Raw genomic sequence first — 23568 nt, forward strand, 5'->3', positions numbered from 1 at the left:
AATTAGGTTTGGTTCTAATGAAATTTTGCATGGAGGTAAGGTAGGAGAGGAATTGAGGAACGAGGTTTGTCAGTACACCTTTTCTAATTAATCAGGGAAAATAAAGAAACTCCCATTGCTATTGTTAATATTTGTATTGTGGTCGTGTCTAAAGGCCCCATTCAGGGATCAGCACCCCATTATGTGAGGTGCTACACAAACACATAGCAAGAACATAGTCCTTGTCCCAAGGAGCTTACAATCTAACTGTGTGTTTCATTTGGCACACACATTCCCAGCGGGCCAAAATGAAGTTCAATCCTTTTGTGACCTCGGACCGCAGCAAGAACCGCAAGAGGCACTTCAATGCACCCTCTCACATTCGCAGGAAGATCATGTCTTCTCCTCTTTCCAAGGAGCTAAGGCAGAAATACAATGTCCGCTCTATGCCTATTCCCATGTGTGTAACTAAGACCTTGCCAGCAGGTGGATAACGTATCTGCCTAACTGCAGAGGTATTCAAAGGCAGTGGGAGTGAAGAGTATTTTTATGAGAAAACTTACATCTCTTATTCTCTGTCAATATCAAACACATTGCCAGTGCCTAGAGCCTTATTCTGCAATACTCACCTACTGAGAACAGCCCCAATGTCCCACTGACTTCAATGGAGACTACCTGTGGTAGTAAGCATTTCTCTCACAAGCATTTGCAGGAGGTGCCCTTAATTATCTTTGTCATCCATGAGGGTGCAATACTCTTTTTTTGTTCAAGTAGTATAATATATAGTAGTAAGCCTCATTTTCATGTACTGCTGCTTTAATATTTTCATATGCAGTGAGGCACAACTGAGGATTTCAATTTCATTATTCATCTCGGTATGTTCTAAATGCATTCAGGGAATGGTAAAGGAGCCACCTGTGGCTAATTTAACACCTGCAGATTCCCAGGATTATAACCAAAGACTATGTAGCATAGACAGTGGATAGTTCCTGCTGACTCATTCATAGGATGAGTCATTCCACTTCTCATTAAGGTTGAACTTTTCCATTAAAGTTTTATACACACTTCCCTGTCTAACACCATCAATTTTATTGTGGATTAACTTGCACTGGTTCTTTAAGACAAAAACTGACCCCAGCCTTTTCTGTTCCTTGTCAGAAAACCCCAGGAGAGAGCTAGCAGGCTCTATGACCTTCCCACACATTGCTTGGCTATGTGAGGGAGGAGGGTGAAGAGAAGGGAGGTAAATAACAGGCAAGTCTGTGGATATGGAGATCACACTACAGTGTAACTATAAGCAGCACCAGCTGATCCCCTTTAAAAATTATTGCAGAGCTCTTCTATATAAGGGATATTGCTGAGCCTAGTGAGGGTTGAGTAACAAAGCCCTCCTATTATCATCTGTTATTCCCCTTTGAGAACTCAGCAGCAGCAGCTTCTCACCCATGTTGTGGTGTGGAGATGGCTTTCGACTTAGGAAGGCCTGGAAAGAAACTGAAGTCTGTGAGTGGGGTTATGTAGAAACGTAGTTAGGCCGCTTGAATCTGACAGGGAGCTGGCCTTGGGGAAATTGGGGTTAAAGGTGTCTGAAATAAAGGAACTTATTTGTGATGCAGCTGTCTCAATTTAAGGGTAATTGCACCTGCATCCTCATCCTCTGTGGTTCACTCCAGGAGAGCTCCATTAGGTCTCCAGCTATCACCTGTCTCAGGGCAGGAACTTTTATCCCACTATCTTCTGACCGGGATTTAAAGCGGCCCAGCTCCCTACCTTCCACTGCAATATCCTCAACAAGCTAGTCTGCCCAAAGGCCAGTGTCTGCACTTCGTTTTTGCTCTGTGAACAGTGTATTGCCAGCACTTACAAGTTACCACAGCTCTGAGCAAGCACATTTATTCTTAAATTCAAAGCATAACAGAGAAAACAATAGACAAACACACACAAAATATTCCAGGAGTCACCCATTAGCCTTATGGGGCCCAAATAGGCCAAAGGCTTTCCACCCCTTCCACAAGGGCAGGGGCCCCCCCTTCAGCAGAAAGCCCTGCTTGCTGAATCAGAAAGAAGGCCCTGAGTAAGTCTAACTGCAGCCATTTTATGCCGAAAGTCCTTTCATCTGTCAGTCTCTGGAAAATCCAGTTTGAACCGGTATAAGCAAGGGTCTCTGGGGGGTGGGGGATACCTCTGTAGAGGTGTTTAAAACCTAAGTGATTCACCTTAATCATCCCCTGCTGTTTTGGTTCCTTGAGGAGCTGTGATAACCCTCCCCCATGGAGTTGAACAGTCATACACACAATCCCTGGCCCTCAGTGATACATAAACTTAATACAGTATGTTCCCCCAGGAATACTGTATGCAGTTACAAACATAGCTGTGACAGATACTGTAAGATTTTTAAAGGTAGAATTCTTTTATATTGTCATATCATTGCATAGAATGGTGTTAGGCTCAAGCCTATTTCATTTATCTCTACCCCACAGAACAGTAACATACCCTAAAAGTCTCATTTTTTCCACCCTGAGCTCCTCAGTGCTGGCAGTAGGAACAATGTGCATCACTCCTGGCCCAGTCCCCATTCTAAAGGCAGCAGAGGCTTGTTTCCATATAATTGCCCAGAGATTTTATACCCAGAGCATCTGCCCAGCCCACAGATTATGGGGAAAATTATCAGACTCTAGGTTATAATAATCTAACTTGTATTCAAAAATACAACTGAGTTAACTGCAGACTAGTTAATCTGCCCTTGATGTATGCCAAATATGCCATACACCTTCGCAAGAGTTTCCATTATATGGCAAATTTGAGAGCATTCCTTATTGCACGGTAACCAAGTAGCCCCCCTACCACTGTAGGGGAGGAAAATTTAAATTGTACACTTGTTTTTTTCCTATAAAGTCTGAAGATTTTAGCTGAAGAATTAGAACATCTTGGAAGGAAATGAGACACACCATCCTCACATTGATTTATTCTCTCACTGGTATTCAAATCATACAGCAGCAACATATGCTGATCTGCCAAGGAGAGTTAAAAGATGTACCAAACTGTGTAAGACAGGAAAGGGTTTTTATCCCCCAACCCCCTAAAAAAATTCTTACCATCTTCAATCACAATGAGTTGTAAGCCATGGTTTGTTTTATTTTTAAAGGACAGCTGCCTCAAAATTTCACTTAATTTGAGTTTTAAAAGGATGTGTGTTATATGTAGTATTTTCTGCCAATCAGAATGAATAACGTAATGGCGATCAAGTTTGGCCTCATTCAATACATTTTTCTTAAAGAAAATCCACAAAGAATAAGTCACTTGGTCTTAAACCTTTAATAATAAAAAGGCAAAACAAAACACACTGCTGAAAACTTATCAGTAAGAATGAGAATTTAAGTGTTCAAATCCTGAATAGTGCAAATTTCTCTCCCACAACTTATCACTTTGGTTAATATACTTAGAAGTATTGGCAAAACTGAACTTCTGACTTACATTTTTGGCTGCATTATTTCTAACACATACAGATTTAGTTGGTCTTTTAAAAATACACCTTAAATACTGCTGTATGATCAAATATATTTACAGCTCATTGTGCCCTTTAATCACATCTGGTTATTTAGGCATTGACACTGGTAACAACATTTATTTCAACTTAATAGGTTTCTCCAAATAGCAGAGTCAGCCATTTTATTGAATGAATTAGCTCAATTCTGATCTCAGGCCTTGCCACCTTGATCTTGCAAGCACTTATGCACATAAGTTTCTCAGAAGTCCTATTGAGCTTAATTTGACTATACATATCTGTAGTTATTCCCATCGTAAATGTTTGCAGTAGAAGGCCCTTATACCAGTGATATTCCATTCAAGCAAATGGAGTTACTGATTTATACTAAAGCAAGATCAGAATTGGGCTCAGTTTAAGATTGCCTTCAGCTTGAAGACTAGCACAAAGGCTATTTTACTTTTGTTTACTCCCTTCCCTTCAAATTCAGGATTTTCAAGTCTGCACCAAAGTGTTAATTTTTCCCTCAAAAAGGAAATAAAATTACAAATACTGTTATTTAGTCTCAGTGTCTCTTTTGCTGATGGCTAAGCCTCTAAACAGATGTCACGGGCTAAATCTGAAGCTACATAAGATTGGAAATGAACAAAAATTGCATAATACAAAAGGCAAATTCATAAAAGTGTACAAGTACATCATAACCACAAAACTGGAGTATTTCTAAAAGTTTGGGTTCAATGAAGGGACAACAATAAGCTAACTTTGCTAGTCAAATTATTGCTGAATTTTTCCTCCATGCAGCACTGAAATGAATTCAGAAACCTTCTCTTTAATATCTCATAAGAAACAATGAATAGTGAAGAGAATACAAGGCTCAGATTTTACTGTACATTGCACTTTAATTTTAAGACCTAATACTTGCTATTTAAGTCTACTGTGGTCTAAGCTATTAAATGTATACATTGTGCTCACTAGAACTAAATATTTAGAAACACCAAATGTTCAATGTAGTGACATAAGCACTATTTTTTTTTACAAGGCAATCACAGATTGCAAGTTTTATAGGGTTGTGAAAAAATAAAGTGGTGATCTCTCCAAAAATTGAACTGAGAAGTAACCTAATAACTATGCTACATTTATTAAATAGTAAGTGACAATCCTAGTCTGCTCCTGCTTCCATTGAATTCAGTCAAAACTCTTACTGACTAAAGTGGAAGCAAGATTAGGCTCATAATCTGCTCTTTATAGGGCCTGATTCAACTCCCAAGGAAATAAATACAAGTATTTTCATTAACTATAATGGAAGATAGGGGTCAAATTCTGGGCACCTGCAATTCCCACTAGTAGCAGTGGGACTGCAGGTACTCAGCATATCTGAGGTCCAGATTTAGTAAAATATTAAGGTATATACCCAACTTTAAGCAAGCATACTGACACACTTAAAGTACCTTATTGAATGGGGGTCAGATTTTGGCCAAGATACAGATAGGAGTATTAAACAGACAGATGAACTGTAATGAAACGATTAAAATTGGGGCTTTAGCTGTTTCATGCAGTTTGCTTTAAACAAGATTGTCTATAGTATTCTCCTATTGTTCTGAAGTGATTTATGGATTCTATACTAAGTTACTTCAAAAATGCAATGCAGCATTACAAATAAGGGCATGATTCCTTCATACAACTCAAAGCATTGCACTAATGCTTTTAATTTAATTTAGATCGCTTATTTTTAAACAACCCTTTTAAAAAAAAGATTTGGATAAATACTATTCCTATTAAACCATACTTCACCTTTTTTAAGCACCATCAATCTACTTCCTTTGGGCACTGATACAAGAGCTTGTAATTAAATTTTAGTTTCAAGGCTTTGAAATATGGCAGCTGCTTCAATAACTGAAATTGGAATCTAGTAATTGGAAAACTGCCACCTCGCCAGAACTGCTGTACGTAACTTGATGTTAAATTCTTCCAGAGAACAGCCAGGCGCAAATGCTTATGCAGTAAATCAAGGTAAGATTTCAAGATAAGCAGTTAATTTCACTTGGCTATTCTAAAATGGATTAATATTTTTCACAAGTCATTTGTGCAGTGAGCCCATAGAGATTTAGAAAAAATAATCCGCAGTCAAAAACAAGAACACATCTTCTTAATTTTGTTTTCATACTGGCACCATGTCTTTTGCTCCAAGGATCTAATCAGTATGTGGTTTCTCAGGAATACCCTGTGGTTAAAAAAAAAAAAAAAAAAAGTGATTAATATAGTACACAATACTGCATTTTATTGTTGTGTGACTTACATTATCTAGTGAGGTACACACTACTGTACACTAAAGGTTTCCAGTATTTTTAGCAATTATTGAAATAACTTGAACAAATCTGGATCTTTATATTTGTCACAGGCCTGGGAGTTAGAAAACTTGGGTTCTAATCCGAGCTCTGCTACTGATATGCTGTGTGACGTTGGACAAGGCACTTCACCGCTGTCTTAATTTCTCCCATCTGAAAATGGGAAGGATATTTTCCCCTTTGTACAGCAAGTTTTTTATCCATAGACCTAAACTATAAGTGTTACATATTAATGCTTACAGAAATGAGGTTTAATAAGTAGCATTTAGAATAAGCTCCCAAAACAATTGTTAAGAATAGATTGTTAATACTTCAGAACTTTGACCAGAGAATAGTCCAGCTTACTGAACTCTCATCAATTTTAATACAGCATTATACCTAGTTATACAGACCCCAATTTGGGAGAAGTACATCCATCTTTAATTCAGGAAAACTCTTTTGCTTTAACTTTAAGCATGTATCTGCACTTAATACCCACTGACTTCAACAGTGTTTTCCTGAATTGAGGCCACGTATTCCAATCTACAGAAGTACTGACAATGGAACTATCCATATAATGAATTGGGTAGAACTGATTTGCTATTAAAGGCTAACAGAATGCATCAAATCTGCTTTAGCTCCCAGTTAAGTGTGCTCATTTTTATGAATCTCATTATTCTGACAATAACTGTCTGTCAATTGCTCATTGTCAAAACGGATCTATTGATTTCTGTTTTAACATTGTAGTGTTCTGACACTCGCTCCCATTGTTTTCTTTAAGTCTGCCTACTGTTTTCCAACTTTGGCTTAAAACATAACTTTGTGTCAAGGAAGAACACAGCTCATGGCATAGTCAGGTGGTACCTTGCAGTAAATAGCAGGGAAACATTATTTAGCATTCTCTAAGAAGTTTAGCCTTAGAATCTATGCTCTGGGGTAGCATCCAAATGTTAACTATATTGAAATGGGTTATGAAACAGTTGTACATGACCAAGCTTTCTAGGGGAATATTTGTACTAGGAAACAATGTAGTTTTCAGTGCAAGTCTTTGTATAAAGATGGAGAAATCCTTGGATGTTTTGACATGGCTTGCACTTCACAACTGGTTTGTCTTCAAAAGATTAGATAGCCAGTTTTAAACATAAACGCCCAATCTGCTGCTGCAGTTAAGCTGAAAATTGATTCCATACACTACAGGGCCCTACTGTTGTACTGCTTGCCCACCCAGAACAGTGCAGTCCACGGGAGTTTTGGAACGGCAAGGAACAGAGCTTATGACACAAATCTCCAAAAGATATGACCAAAGGGTTATGAGTGTGGTCCCCTACTATTTTAGTAAGAGTCCTCGAGGCCATTGTTCTCACAGAATGCGAAGTATTCCCAGACAGTAATCCAGGAAGATTAAAACCTAGGCAGTTTGAAATAGAGAGACAAAGATGCACATAGAAGGTCACTGTTGCAAATGGTCAGATCCCTGTGAAAGGAACCAAGGGTGGGTTTGCAATTGTTTATAACCTAGGCAGTCTTCCTCTTTAGGGCCAAATTAAATGTATATATTAACAGTGTCAAGAGCAGAAGGATTATGCTTCAGTTAGAGTACTTTAAGGGGCTTCTATTAGCAGAGACTAAGAGTGATCTCAAAGCACTACTAGTTTCATCTATAATAGTCAGAAGTGTTGTACAGCACATTATAAAATTACACACAAAACTATTAATGTTAATATTGTAAAGTTAAGCACTCAAATCAGGAAGTGCCAAAACTAAGGTTCCCCCTGTGTGTATTCATTAGAATAGTCTTTACATGATCACATTTTTTCCATCATATCTCTGCTTCATTCAGTGCAAAAGACGGACAGTGCTCACTTAGCAGGTAGTGATTCAATATTTCTTTTTATTTTCATCACTCAATGTGTGACCCCAGGCCTTAATTACTGCACATGATCCAAGCCCTTTAAGGAATACAGAATTCTTCATTTCCACACAGGCTTTTTTTTAGTGTTCAGCTGAGTGCATCACAAACATTAATAAATTTATCTTTACAGCATCCCCATGAGGTGAGGATGGTATCCCCAGTGTATAGATGGGAAACTGAGGCACAGAGATTAAGGACCAAATTGACAAAAATATCAACTAATTTAGGTGTCTGACATGACAATTTCCCAGAGTATTTAGCATTTTATAACACCTGATATGTTCAAAACAGAGTTCCAGGTGTCTTGAATTTCAGTCGTGAGCACTCAGCACTTCTGCAAGACAGGTCCCTGGGCACCCAGGAGGGGGGAAAAAAGTGTAGCTACCTCTGAGAAGTTTGGTTTAAGTGACTTGTTTAGTATTACAAACTCTGTGGCAGATGCTGAAATAGAATCAGGAGTACATCCTCCTCATGCAGTTCCATATTTCACACACCTTCCAATTTCCTGCAACAAGTGAGATAAGGGCCCTTCAAAGTTATTTTTATGGGGAAGTATAAGGTGGTCTCCTACACAAAGTTACACTAGCACCAAGAAACTTCTATTGGGGGATAAAATCCCTGCTGTGCCAGGTGCTGTACAAATAAAGATACAATCCCTACCCTAGGAGAGCTCACAACCTTGGTTAGTGATAAGATACAGCAAAAGTAGATTCATGAATGGGTGGAGGTGGACAGAGGATGACTAATGCACATGTTTTAATAGCCTAGCTATGTGCATGAACCCACACTTTTGGGGGGGAAAGGGACTAAATTCAGCCCTGACTAAAGTAGGTGAAATTCCCATTGCAGTTGCTTATGCCAGGCATGAATTTGTTCTAGAACGTTGTTTGTTTTAAGTGAGGGATGTTAAGTGGAATGGGTTCCACCAGCTACACTCTAGCCCTGCCCAACTACCTGCCACATTAAGATGCAAGGGTAGGTTCCTTGTAAGGCTGGTAACAGCTCAGTACAAATGCTTCTCAAGGTAAGACTCAGGTAGGTATTCACAGGCATAACCAGTTTTAGGTTTTTACACAATTGTAGGGTTTTAACAACTACTGTTAAGTCAGAAGTAGCTGATGCATAACCACTAGTGCTCAAAATAGAGAGCAAGTACCATTTTTTTCCCAATAAGCAAACAGGGATAGGTGTCTATGGCCAAAGCCCTATTAAGAGGGAACTACATTATGAAACTTCAGTCATCTGGTCACGTTACTGTTGCAAGGTAATCACAGAATAGAGGTACAGCTTGTGTGCCGAACAAAAAGAAAGCCAGACTTGCATACCATATCCAACAGAGGACTTTCAAAGGGAGAAGTCCACTTAATTACAGAAAGAAAGTGAAGTTTCACAATAGAAACAACACTATGTTGCATAATGAACATATCCTAGTCAACTTTTAGTGTGATAAGCCACAGCAGTCAAGTTATGGCTATGCTCTGCAGTAGGTTATTACTTTTTAATAAGGGCTTATTGAGAAAATCTGTGTTTGACTGAAATCATGCACATTGTTAGTAGGCAGTAATCATGCTGAGTTCTTCTGACTCTGATGGTTCCATTACCTCAACCCAATATAAAGGAGGTCAGACAGGATCTCTAGAGTTAAAGTAGGGTGTGAAGTTAGTAGTCCAGCAGGAGAACCTTAGGAGAAGCCAAGCCAGAGAGGATGTTTATGATGAACTTTGATCTTAGTGTTAATTTGTGCTAATATAACCAAACCGCAGGAAGGGGACTTGTTGGGCCTCTACCTGGTCACAAGCCGTCAGACTGGGACTGATACCTACCACAGCTTTATTTTAAAAGTGAATAATTCACCAAGAACAGTTCTACAGTAATGTTTATTTTCACAACAGATAGAGAATGAACCAGAGAGGGAAACTTATCATGGACCGCCATAGGGCCTAGAGTTCACACCCAGGCTTCAGTAGTAGGTTTAAAAAAAAAAAAAAAAAAATCAAATGTTGTAGATTATGATTAAGACAGACCATTTTTTGTTGTGTAGCATTCTAGGTTTTTTTCCCCCCAGTTTTATTGAGACATTCTAGAGGTACCAAGCAAATATAGTACATAAAAATACACTTATTTCTTAGTTCCTTTGCTGTCTAATACAAAAATAGAGCCTTTGCCCTCCAACTTTGGTTAGGTGACTAGCTCCAGGCATGGCAGGACTGGTGGCAGCTTCTCTTTGGAAGCCATATTATTGGCTAGTTAAGAGAAATCAGGTATGATTGTAGCCTCAGTTTAACGTGCACTACACATGTTCAAAATACATGTGTAATCTCCTAGAGTCCAGTAATCAGAAAGCTAGAGCTACCTCACAGTATGTTCTTCACCTAATAAAATATACACAGTGAGGTGGGGGGGGGGGGGAAGGAAGGGAAGACACTCTTCTACACGTAGAGAGTAATCAGGAAGTGTAGAAAGGTACAATTCTGACCTCTAGATTGGTGAAGGCTTACATGCATTGGGCTTGATTGTCTACCATTGTAGTGCATCTTGTCTAGTCATTTATATGCAAGCAAAGTGGGTATCAAATGCTACCTTTCTGATTTGGCAGAATTTTACACACACTCTGCTTAGCCTTGATAAGTGACTAGACAAAGGTGCAATGCAGCAGAGAATCAAGCCCTCATTTTCGATTCTCCTTTGGTACAGAACATGAACAGAGATTTTTTTAAACTCCCTTACACCTGTGACTACTCCAGTTATTTCAAAATAAGACCAAGCTTTTACAGAAGATGTTTAAGAAAGCTATTTGCATGCAGTACAGCAATTTGGTTAGCAGAGAAGAGGCCTTAGTGTCAATGTGTGTAGCAGTAGATAGTCACATGGGTTGTCCACCTCCTCAGCAGGTCAAATTGCAGCTTGTATCCAAAGCCACATTTATGAAGGTCATTATATTTCTTCAGACAAGTGAGAGACAGCAAACAAAGCAACTTTTCTTTTTTGTTAGATGCTTTTTGGCATTGCTTAAAACAAGTATTTGTAGGATTTCAAGAGTTTTCAACTGGCTCACTGCCTGGATATAGCCTAGAAAACACGGTTACAAAGTGATACCACTTTGTTCAGATTTAGTTCAAACTACAATATTGTACTGTCTCCCATCCTTGTTTACTACAAGTCTGTTAAGTGTCCAGTGATCCACACAGGATCAGCAGAAGATTGAAATCATCCAAGAAGCATAAGGGAAGAGCTAGTGGAACAAGTTACTTGATTTCATTTTCAGTTTATCCACTTGCATTCTCTTCTGACAACTTTTAGTGATAATGAATTACTCAAAATTGTAATAAGAGCTGGCTGGAAATCCCTTCCCATAAAAAGGATCACATGTTAATCAAAAAATATGAAAATGCAGTATTTTCAAAGGAAGGAATTTCCAGAAAAATTCTACTTTAGGAAAACTACAATGGAGTTTTCGGCTGGCTGGCTGCCTGCATAGAAGGCTATTGTTCAATTTCACTTTCACCCTGCATGAAGAGAGTGAAATTGACAAACTTCCCAGGTGGACAGCTGTCATTTTAATTTTTCCCAACGGAAAATAGATTTTTGTTTTGGAAAAAAGTTTTCATGCAGAAAATTTCCATTTTGCAAAAAACAGTATTTTCCAGAGTCATTCCAGTGGAAAGTTACCAACTCTAGTAATGACAGATAAGGGATCCTTATTTGTTACAGTAACTCCTCACCAACACATCTGTCAAGTTTTGTCCTTTCTTTCTAGAACTTTTATTCTGGAACTCTTCCTGACAACCCCACCTGATTCTGTAATTAGTCAGCATTGCCAATTAAGTAGTATAGTGTGAAGGGAGACTCTCCTAAACCTATATGCAGTTTGATCTGACCCCACCCCAGGTCTGGCAAAGGCAACTCACTTCCTTTATCACTGTTAAATAAAGATGCTGCACAATGCAATATAAAATAAACACTAGCAATATCTGTATAGCCTTTATTATCGAGGTACCAGTTGCAACTCCCTAGTTAAAGATCCATTTTGCACTTAAAGCAGGGAGATAGTGGAGAGATTTTCTGTTTGGGCTTTAGAGTGATAAGAAACCTAAAGAACCAATATCACATGCACCCCTTTAGAAACACTCATTTCTTCTTAGCCATCTGAGTTGTGTTCAGCATCATCTTATCCTAACTAAAAAATATGCAGAAACAGATTACATTGGTACAGGTTTTTAAAATTGTATTAATGGTCTTGCACATTAAAAACGTGCATTCATGCAAACTTCGATACTCACTGAAAAGTTTGAGCATGAATATAGCCATGGGACACAGAACCAGGTGTCATAAGCAAGTAGCCTCAAAGTTTGCCCCAAAATTCCAAAGGGAAGTGACCTCAACTATGCTTCCCCCACACCCCCCCCCCTTTTCTGAAAGACTCCCTCATTAGTTCAGTAACAGACCCTATGGCCCTTTGTACACTAAAGAAATTAATGTTTGACATTGGAGAGAAGAGGTCAAACGACCTCCCTAACCTGACTTTTCTGCAAACCAGTGTTGAAAACTAATGTCCCAAAGGCACTGATGGGGTCGGTCAAGTTCAACACCGCAGTAGCAAAGCATACAACAAGGTATGTTGAACTATGACCCTATTCACACCAGTAGGACAATAGTTTTCCAACACGGATTTGAGAAGAGCTGGGGTAGAAGGGATGAGATAACAGGCCTGTTGTGTTCCACAAGCTACATACACTAGACCTTCACCTACTTTTAGGGCACACATGCCATTCAACAGCATCCCCTATTCCTTTAGGAAAATCTTGAACATTAAGCCTGACATGTCAAGTACTTGAAAGCCCCTGTGTCCTTCTTTTGGGAAAGGTTATACACCTCAATCACATCAGTATTGCAGGGTAGCAGAGATAGTCAATTGGAGGAGGCTTTCCAGGATCAGAGAATTGTGGCTAAGGAGACAGAAGCCAATCAATGCAGTATTAATTATGACTATCCGTCAATGTCAGAACACATTTGACAAGCAGATTTTAAGCTGATGTGCAAGCCATAGACAAGAGAAAATCTCTTAACTGTTAAATATTGCTATAAAAAAAGCAAGTTTCTACTATATCTATTTAAGAACCAAGTATATGAGGCTATTATCCAGCAAACAATCCCTGATGTGTGAAATTACAGTTATGCAGGAGTAGGCCCTGAACTACATGTTTGTGAGGAGAAAGACACCATGTGTTTTCATACTAGGATGAAGGAAGATAAAGCTATACAGGGCAACATTCTTCTGAAAAACTGAATTTTAAAAAAGCAGGTTTTCCTCCCCAGTGTCTTTCTACCTTCCAACCTCCCCACAACTTCTAGTCCCCAATTGTTAAGACAGTCAGTGGAAGGGGCATCAGAAGCTCTCCTATGGTCCTGCACTTCACTATACTAAGATTCTGATTAGGCCTACAACACCCAGTATGATTCATATTGCCAGTGGAAGAGCGCCAATGAGGAGAAAGAGCCTCGTGCTAATGAATACTATAGAATTCCATCCCAGTGACAACATGCCAGATTTCTATGCTCAAGTTTCAGTCCTTGGGAGAAGGTTTTATAAGGCTTACTAGTCAGTTCATGAACCATGACCTCACAGGCACAGTCTCCACTGTCGAACATCTGTAAAGGATGCTTCCCTATTAAATACATAAATACTAATTATACAACAGTTACCATAGCCAGTTGTCTTCCTATGTTTCCTACTGTCACGCCTCCTGAGAAAAATATACATGGTAGCCAAGAACGGATGTAAAGAAAATCTGGCGATGTATACCTAAAGTAAACAAAAATTAGTGAATTAGAAAAAAGACACTGCATTTCCATTACGTATAAGAATTATAGTCCAATAGTCTCCTATATAAGACTAATAGTAATGCAAGGAATTCCCCCCCACCCACATAAAAAAAAGTAGTAATAGAGGAAATAATCCTCATCTTCCTTAAAAAAGCCCTATGTTGGGTTAAGGCCAGCTTCCAGCCTAAAAAGGTTAGCAATTCCCCCCTTCTGGAGCCAGTCAATGGCACTTCAGGGTCCTGGGGTGGGAGGTGGGGGAAGGGGTAGAGAAGAGGGGGGGGGAGAAAAAGAACTTGTCACTTCACCAAGGGTCTGATCTTATTTTTACCACAATTTTCTCCATGAGCTCACAATCAAGACTGATGCTTTGTGACAGTGCAGTATGCTGCCATATGTCCTAACTTGGTTGGCCCTGCCTTTGTTTTAGGAGTAGTGCATTACACTGGTTTATATTCTTTAGGTGTCAAAGTACAATAACTTCAAATTAAGCAAAATATTGGAATTTCCATATTTTACAAAAAAGTGAATTCTCTAGCAGTCAGGTGAGTTCAAGTGTTAAGTTTTAAATATGTATACTTACTGATAAACACCATTATATACAAGAAACTGAGTGATTAGCGTGGCTAGAAAGGCTATTGTAATTCCAAGACCAAGACCACTTCTTGAACGATCAAATGTCCACCAAAGGCCCAATGACAAGGCTGCTAGAGTCAAGGAGAGCTGAATGTTATTTGCAAAATCCAGTTTCTAATCAGAAAGTTAAGGACAATTCCTTAAAGATTTTAGCCACAGAAAAAGGTTTCAGACAAAACTTTAATACCTCACGTAGACAGTTTAAGAACGATCACTAATTCTGGATGCCCAGAGAAGCTTTGGAGCAGGTTTTCAGAGAGTCTATTGACTTTTAGTTGGAGTTGTGATCAGTTGTGACCATGAAGATCAGGCCAAGGCTGCTCATAACCAAGTACCCAAAGATTAAGGAATCCCAATTTAGTGGCCACATTTTAAAGTTTTGGCCTATAAAACCAAGACTTCCCTCCCTTTCTGTTGATTTAAGTTTCCTGCTGGAATAGTAACTATTCTAAGAATTTCAGTACAATAAGCATCCTTCCGTGATAGTGACTACCAGTAACTTCGGAGACTGCTGTTTACATGGGTGAGAAACCTATCTTTATTGACCATTTTAGTAGCAAAAAGGTCATATTTTTAATTTTAACTGTTGCCTCAGTTCAGTTGGTATGAACTCTAAAAACAATTCTGACATGAGCATATGATCCATGTTACAAATACATATTGTAGTAATAATTATCTATTCTTCAACTGTTGTGTAAGCTATGACCACCTCTCTCCTATTAGAATTAAGTCTTACCTGTTTAAGAGACTCTTAAGACAAACCTGCTACTGTGGTTCATTATAATCAACATTTAAAGAAACACAAAAAGGTAAACTAGTTCAAGGATACAGCACTTGCATGGTTAATACCAACAAAAACTGCTATACATCGCATTACACTGGCCCATTCTCTCTTGAATTTGTGTGGTTCTCCAAGATGGCTGTCAATACAGGGATACAGCAGGCCAACAACAGCTGTAAGAATGAAATGAGACAGCTTGTACATAGAATTTATACAATTAATATTGAAATATTAGTCTGGCAAATAAGTACATGGCAAAGCCTCCTAAGCAGTCAAAGACTCATCACTTTTTATGTAGGGCCATACCAAACTCTTGGCTGTGAAAAATGTGTCATGGACTGTGAAAGCTGATCTCCCCTATGAAATCAATAGGGTAAAAGTACACAGCACTTCCCATTTCAGGTCAGGCCCCCCAGTTTGAGGTCACAAGGCTATTGTACGGGGAGGGGTGTCACAGTATTGCTACCCTTACCTCTGTGCGGCCTTCAAAGCTGGGCAACAGAGTGGCAGTTGCTGGCCAGGCACCCACTGAAGGCTGCACTGCAGCAGCAGTAAGGGTGGGATGGGATGGTGTATTGCCACCCTTCCTTCTGGGCTGCCTTCAGAGCTGGCCACCTGCTCTCTGGCTGCCCAGCTCTGAAGGCAGCACAGAAGTAAGGCTGACATGGTAGTAAAGACAAGTCCATAGAGTCAGGGGACTTCCTTTTCCCAAGAGTAAGGGTTCATACTCACTTTGCATCTATTTGGCTGGATACCTGTTACAGAACATCAAAGTCAACACATGACATTACCGAAAATTTAAAGCAAAGTGAAGGGTGGAATATTTCTTTACTTTCAAGAATCCAGTATAGCCAAGACACCCTCCAGTGACAACTGAATAGGCATGACTGAGTTACAGGCATCTTACATTTGGGCCTGATCCAAAGTCCACTGAAGTCAATAGACTTTGAATCAGGATCATAAATACCTGCCTGAACTTAAACCATGGGCAGAGGAACTCCCCCCTCATATAGCTATTAAAAAGACTTCAGGATTGTCACTCTGAAGCCTTGAATGTCTGAGTCAGTGTGAAGTGATGGAAACAGCTGCAAAGGGGGGTGGAGGGAGAAGAGAGTGTGTGTGGTGTGTGTGGTGTGTGTAATTTCACCAGGATCAGTCATCACTGGGATTCATGTTCCATTACTATCCACGTTTTAGGTTCTCAGCCATTTTGACTTTACCCAATTACACCCATGCAACAGCAGGGGCTTTCAGCTACTATATCTATCCAGTAGTACTAGACCACTGTGACAGAGGTAACAGCCAATTGCCACCCTTCTTGTACACCTAATGTGCATACAATAATTTCATTTGTTGTTATGAGTCAGTGATATGAGGGAACCTGCACAAGATGGATTACTTGGTCCAACTGCCACAAATCTTCAAAAGTTGATTCGCCACCTATACAACTCAAATTCCAATGCAACCCACACCCCCAAACAAGTCAATATAATCACCCACACAAGATCCCAAGATTGTCACTGTCACAGGCTTTCAAATACTAGTTGGATTATAATGGCCCATTTCTGCTCCCATTCAAATCAAGGAAATTGTAGGAGCATAGAACTTATTTAGTTTTAAGAGAGCTGGACAAATTTACGAGTGCACTTGTATGACCAGGTTGCTTGTGATGGGAGGGGAGCAAGGCTCCACAGCACTGGGGCTCACTTCTAGTTTGTCTTCTCTTCCTAAAGCTCATGCTTCAGCATTCCAGCCTGCAACCCCAAATGTATTCTGGAAGGGTTTTGTTTATTTTAAAATAATCTCCTTCCTCTGAAGCATCAGGGATGGCCACAGCTGGAGATGGGACATTGGATGGTATAGGCCAGGGCTCCGAGGTGGCACAGGGCAGTTTCTCCTCTCAGGTGCCTGGATGTTTAGTTCTTGCTCACATGCTCAGGGTCTAACTGATTGCCGTGGGGGGGGGGGTAAGGGGGTCATCAGGAAGGACTCTCCCCCCCCCCCCCCCCCCCCCCCCGAACCAGGTCACATAGGCAAAATGCCTCCCCCAGGTCACTTCCATTCTTTGGAGTGTCTGGATGCAGGTCGCTTCCCAGGATTATCTGGCACTCTCTCTCTCTCTCATTTAATCATGCCTGCCATCATGGGGGGCCTCAACCACTGGTGCACCTGGATCCCACCCATTCTCTGTCCATGGCACATAATAGTCTAGTTTCCTGGGGGTTGCAATACTTTGTTGGGTTTGGCATGTGGGTGGCCTGTGATCTACAAGAGGTCAAACTAGATTATCTAGTGGTCCCTTCTGGCCTTTAACTCTGACTCTAACCCTAACCCTTACTATAGACTTCAACAGTAGCAGGATAAAGCCTTAAATGAGCCAAATTCTGTTGTCAGTTGCACCAATTAAAGTTATATTCCATTGTGTAACTACAGGAAGAATTTCACTCAAGATTAGGTAGCATTTGTTTTTAAAAGCAACTTCTTAGAAGGGGTAAAAGTCACTTCTATTTCCAGAGCTTACTGGGACTAGGAAAGGGCTGTTTGATCTCTTTTCACACATGTTCTTGCCATGCACTTAAGCTTCAAAGTTGTAGCTGGCTAGAAGAGATGCTTAGAAGCTTGGGATTTCAGACTTGTCTAGAATGTTATGCCAACTACACCATTATCATGGCAGCAATTAATTTTCAAATTGAAAAACAGATTTGTCTACATTCAAAAGACACTGTACCAAACAGGAGATACTCTTGTGCTACTCACTCTGGGGCAGAATACTCTCCTTTAGAAATAATTTACTGTGGGGGCCCAAACAATGTTAATGGCTACAGCTTTAAATAAGTCAGACTTGAACAAACATCTACATAAAGTAACTCAGTATCAACTAAATGTCAGATAAAATTAGCTAGCTTATTAAATTTGTGCTTTTTTGTTTGAAAACACAATACAAACTCTTTAATATTTTCAAACATCTTTGATTAGGTGTTTGTTACTGTACAGCAGTAGAGGAATTTGCCTAAAGTCAGTATATGGTAAAACTGGATTCACATAATCCTCTGATCAGAGAGCACAAAACTCAATTGAAAGCTTTCAAATCTAGTCCTGCTGAAGAAAACTTCTGGTCTATCAGTGATGATGCACTCAGCTATACACACTTACTCATCAAGACAAATGCTCTGTTTAAAAACAACACACCCTTGCATTTTCAGAGGGTTCTTACAAGAATAAAAGATTGTTGAGAACATTACTTTCCAACTCTGGCCAGGTATAAAGTTGTATGTAATCTGCTATAATTGTTATCCTTATATTAGATGGATTTAAAGGGGTATTGAATTGAAAGGTATGTTTTTAAGAAGGAAATTTTGTCATCAATGTTGCAAATAATGCTTTGCTTGGACTATTAAAAAACACAATTCTAAAGAGCAGAGTTCCTTTTCATTAGTTATGGTGTTTTCAGCTTCCACAAGCCAGAGTCTACAGATTTTCACTCTTACTTTAATGCACTAGCACAGTGCTAGAATGTTTGGATTGCAGATGCTACATAGGAAGGTTTAAGATTTTTTTTTCTTCCCTATTTGTGTTTTAAAAAAGTCATGGGAACATTTCTCTTGGTTTTATTTGTTTTTAATTTAACCTGCCATCTCCCTCCTCATCCTTTCTCCAATGCCATCTGTATACACTAGATGTACAGTAAAAGCAGGACTTAAATTATTAGTACCAATACTGAGTTCAGCTGCACATTTTTGTTCAATTAAACAGTGAAAAGGCCTCTTATTTTCATTGTGTGTTTTGTTACAGATTGTGCTGTAACTTGCAAGAACTCAGTTTCTGGTGGTTACTGAGATTGTGGCTGCTGGCAGTTGCACTGCTCTTGGCAGAGAACAGGGCAGGCAGAAGGCTTCCCTCATTCCCCACTGACATGTGACTTCCTTGTTTTCGATTCTCTGTCTGTGGCATGTTCACTCAGGCAGCCAATAGTAACTGAACCTCGCGACTCACCAGTTTCGGAGGGAACCAATCATACAGCAAGCAGCGATGATGAGAGCCATACCTGCTACTGCACTAGGTCCAAGCACTATTCACAGTCCTGCCAGACAACAGGACACCCAGGATGTACCCCAATACTCTGCAACAAGTAGAGAGCACTTCTCTTGGCTCCCAGGAGAAAAACCCTATATTCCACAGCCTGCAGAAATCACCTCAACCCTAAAGAGCTGTGTGTAGAGAGATTTCCAATTATTCCCTCAGAATATATCACTGCTGAAATATTGGCCAGCTGAATAGAGTATTCATACCTCAAGTCCATGTCAAGGCAGTCTGGAAGAGAAGCACGTCACCTTTGTAAAGAGTGTGCTTAAGCTCAGGAAGCACTTTGTGCCAGTTATGAAATTAGTTTTCTCCTGGATGTGGGGAAAAGCTGGACCAAGTCTATTCTTCCCCAAGCCCAGATGTCATGCCAGCTACATACACATTAAGTGTGGCCACTGCCAAGCCCCCAAATATGCAGGCCAGACACCCCCCACCCCCAGTGCCTTCCTTCTCACATTGCAGCAGACCAAGTCACCTCCAAGCCAACTATAGGGACTCACCTGCAGCTGTCCCACAGCAAGGGGGCACCCACCAGGCAGAGGAGAAGATAGTGGCAATGACTTCCTCAGGGAACAGGGTCACATTCCTCTGGATCTGCAGTAAGTTCAACACCAGTGCCATGAAAGCACCCACAGCAAAAAGCACCAGGCTGCGTTGCACCAAGTGTTGGTTCAAATTCAGGCTGCTGGTGCTGCTGCTACTGCTTCTGAGACTGGAAGTGCTAGGGGTCCGTGTTCCATGACCCACCAAAGTCAGGGGGGAGCTTGAGACAGAAGAGCTCAGCATCTCGCCCACCTTGGCAGCCAGTCCAACAGCAGTTTTCCCCAGTTGGTTTTTATGCCTTCCCCTAGCAGCGCAGGAACAACTCCAGGTGCAATTCTCTAATCTGGGCATTGGCTTCACCATCAGGGTCCTAACACACACAGAGAGAGAGAGCGAGAGAGAGAAGAGTGCCTATTAGTGCCCAAAAGCATGGGCAATCACTTAGGCTTAAATACTCAGGCACACAGAAGCACTATTCCGTCACACGCCTATAGTGCCTACCATTTGAGGAGTTCAAATTAATTTACATCCCCAACACCCACAGCCTCATTGTACACCTGGAGAATAAGACACTGAAGTCAAGTGACTTGCCAAAGTTCACAGCGGAAGATTGTGGCAGGGCCAAGAGCAGGCCAGAGGGGGCAGCCAGCTCTCTGCATCGGAAGCCATCACTCAGACACCGGGAAGGGGATGCTGGGGAGGACCCTCAGGGCACCGCAACAATCAGTCAGGTCAAGGCCGCTACACCCGGCTGGGCAGGGGAACAGGCAGCGTTGGGGCCGCCTTGCCTAGACCCCGGCACCCGACTCGCAGCCCGAGGAGTCCCTGGATGACAAGCTACCTCTAGGCCCCTCCCCAGCCCAGTGGGGTGGCAGGGGCCAAGCGCTCAGGCCGGAGGGGACTGACCCGCCTCCAGGTGTCCCCGGAGCGGGGTCCGCAAGCAGGCAGCGCAGCCCTGCAGGGGACCCGGCCCCTCCCCAGCCCGCGGCTAGCAGCGCCTGCCTGCCCGCCACTAGGGGGCTGCGGCGCTACCCCGCCAGGCCCCTCTCCCGCACCCGGACAAGGGGCCGCGCTGGGCGGCGGGGACGGGGACAGGACCGGGCCCCCCCATTTCCCAGCTCCAAGGCACTAGTGCTGGGGGAGGGGCGCTGAGCACCACGGCTACCGGGTCACCTACCTGCCGCGGCTGGGCTCCCACCTGCGGGGGCGCTGCTCGGCTCCCTCACGGTCCCGTCCGGCCGCCGCAGCGGGCTGGGGAAAGGTTTATAAGCAGCGAGCCTCGATGCCACGTTACCCGCTCCCGACCTACCCCGGAGGCCGAGGGAGAGCCGGCCCCCGCCCCTCCCCTCGGAACGGTGGGGGGAGGGAGCCGCCGCGCGGCGCCGGGACCAACATTCAGTCTGGTGAGGCTCGGCAGCCAATGGGAGCCGGGCGACCGATATGACGTGCGGGACACACCACCCGCCTTCCTTCTCGGTTGACAGCCGCGAAGCGTCAGGGCTGCTGGCTGGCGCGCGCCTGAGCTGGGCGAGGGGAGGGGGTCACGGGTCCCTTCCGAACGGAACGAACGTTCCGGTCCAATCCCAACGGAAAACGCAGCCGGTTTAAACTGGCTGAGGCCAGGTGGGTGGGGCGGGGCAGGGAATGTGCCTCAAAGACCAGAATGGACCAGGATGGTCAAGTGTAGGGTGAGCTGAGCCTAGCAGGGGACAAGGGGGCTGCCAGGTCCTGCTGCCCTTTGAGCACAAACCCCCTCCGGATTGCACCATCATCGCAACAGGGAACAACCCTCAGCAGCTTCTAATATTGCCCCAACTCCAGCCCCCATGCGCCTGGGCAACTGGCCAGGCAGGGGCATGATGCATTCTGCCCTCATGCACAACAGATCTGCCCCAGCTCCCCCAGGCGCAATGATCTGTGTTACGCAGGAGGTTGGAGTCGATAGATACTCACAATGGACTCTTCTGGTCTTAAAATCCCAGTGCATGAACATTGCAGGATCCTGGGTCCAGCTGGAGCATGACCATTTTTGGCCTTGAGCTTCCACACTGGATTATCTAAAAAAAGAATGAAGTGTAGCTACTCTCGCTTCAGTGAAGAAATCTGGATCCCGATGTGTCCAGTCCAATAGCACTTAAAAACACGTACCTGCCTCCTGCCCATTTTTAACCCTAATCCCCCAAATTCTACTGACAAATCTGTGTGCAGTGCATAGATATTTTCAAAAAGGTCTAAGGGATGTAGACATCTTCCATTAAAATGGGTTTTACATTAAGGAATATATGTCAAAATTCACTAGGCAGTTTTGATAATTTCAGTCAAACACTGAGCTGCTAAAGCCACATCTATAATGTGATCGTCCACATCTGCTAGGCCAGTTCCATGGCAAAATTTCAATGTAAAGCTGTGCAATTTGCTTGTATCTGAACACATCAAGATCTGGGTTACCTGGATACCGAGTCATCTGATGTAAAAGAATGGCTACAACCTATTTATCTAGAAGGCAAAATTATGGGAATCTAAGTTTAAAAAATGGGCAGATGCAGGTCCGTATTGGATTTTTCAAGTGCAGACTGTCTGTTTGAGGGGACCAGACTTTTTTAGTGGATTAGGAACAGTTAAATTTGGTCTCTGTTTATGTGCTGTCTATTTTTATGGTAAAATTTGGGGCACGTGAGGGCCAAAAATGATGGCATCCAGCAGGATCCAGTTACTGGATACATTTCTCTGTGTTGCTATAAGCAGAGATGTTTCAGGGTCTGGATTTTTGCAGTGACATTACAGCAGCTTCACGTTTCTTTTTTCCTGATAGAATTTTGAGGTATGGGATAAAAAAAACTCATCAGGGTCCACATTCTGGACCCCAATTTTTGAGGCGTTGCACACCTGTTTGTAATAGGGTCTGGAGTTTTTGGTTCACTAGAAGCTGGAGCATTTTTTCTCTAGGCAAAACAGCAGAATTTGGATTAAAAACTGGCAGGCTGCAGGTACCAAATACACGTTTCCAGTGCAATTGAGCCAGGATGAATCATGGTCCAGATTTGTTCACTGAAATAGGATCAGCTATATTTGTTTTGTATTTAGCTTGTAGAGTTTGGCAGCTTGGGCCAAAAATTGCCAAGCTCTGGCTGGGTACAGGTGGTGGATGAAGGTTTTTGCATATGGCCATTCTTATGTTCTTACTGGTTCAGACCAATGATCTGCCAGCAGATCGAGGAACGTGATCGTTCCCTTTTATTCGACATTGGTGAGGCCTCATCTGGAGTACTGTGTCCAGTTTTGGGCCCCACTCTATAAGAAGGATGTGGAAAAATTGGAAAGAGTCCAGCGGAGGGCAACAAAAATGATTAGGGGTCTGGAGCACATTACTTATGAGGAGAGGCTGAGGGAACTGGGATTGTTTAGTCTCCAGAAGAGAAGAATGAGGGGGGATTTGATAGCTGCTTTCAACTACCTGAAGAGGGGTTCCAAAGAGGATAGAGCTAGGCTGTTCTCAGTGGTGGCAGATGACAGAACAAGGAGCAACCGTCTCAAGTTGCAGTGGGGGAGGTCTAGGTTGGATATTAGGAAACACTATTTCACTAGGAGGGTGGTGAAGCACTGGAATGCGTTACCTAGGGAGGTGGTGGAAACTCCTTCCTTGGAGGTTTTTAAGGCCTGGCTTGACAAAGCCCTGGCTGGGATGATTTAGTTGGGAATTGGTCCTGCTTTGAGCAGGGGGTTGGACTAGATGACCTCCTGAGGTCCCTTCCAACCCTGATATTCTATGATTCTATGGCTGGTGCCAGATGCTTCAGAGGGAGTGAACAGAACAGGGCACATCATGGAGTGATCCATCCCCAGTCATCCAGTCCCAGCTTCTAGTAGTCAGATATTTAGGGACACCCAGAGCATGGGATTGCATCCCGGACCATTTTGACTAATAGCCATTATTGGACCTATCCTCCATGAATTTATCTAATTCTTTTTTTTTTAACCCAGTTATAGTTTTGGCTTTCACCACATC

The 23568-nt window shown here is 42.1% G+C and overlaps 1 protein-coding gene across 1 annotated transcript; it reads right to left on the bottom strand.

Annotated features, from left to right (window-relative positions):
- Positions 1-3275: 3275 nt before the first annotated feature.
- Positions 3276-20901, bottom strand: INSIG1 (insulin induced gene 1). Its single transcript, XM_054021133.1, has 6 exons — positions 20740-20901; positions 19520-19932; positions 14985-15109; positions 14103-14269; positions 13403-13502; positions 3276-5684 (listed from the first exon to the last, which is right to left on the bottom strand). The coding sequence occupies exons 2-6, from the start codon at positions 19923-19925 to the stop codon at positions 5655-5657; spliced, it is 828 nt and encodes a 275-aa protein (XP_053877108.1). The 5' UTR covers positions 19926-19932; positions 20740-20901; the 3' UTR covers positions 3276-5654.
- Positions 20902-23568: the final 2667 nt, after the last annotated feature.

The sequence above is a fragment of the Malaclemys terrapin genome, chromosome 2 (assembly GCF_027887155.1).
Source record: "Malaclemys terrapin pileata isolate rMalTer1 chromosome 2, rMalTer1.hap1, whole genome shotgun sequence".
NCBI lineage: Eukaryota > Metazoa > Chordata > Testudines > Emydidae > Malaclemys > Malaclemys terrapin.

What these genes read in the sequence shown, in the direction of transcription:
- INSIG1 (XM_054021133.1), bottom strand. Translation starts at nt 19,925, where the DNA reads ATGGTGAAGCCAATGCCCAGATTAGAGAATTGCACCTGGAGTTGTTCC. An exon ending in GTATATAATGGTGTTTATCA is followed by an intron (nt 13,503 to 14,102) that starts GTAAGTATACAT and finishes TGTTTACTTTAG; the next exon opens with GTATACATCGCCAGATTTTC. An exon ending in TAGGAAGACAACTGGCTATG is followed by an intron (nt 5,685 to 13,402) that starts GTAACTGTTGTA and finishes TTTTAACCACAG; the next exon opens with GGTATTCCTGAGAAACCACA.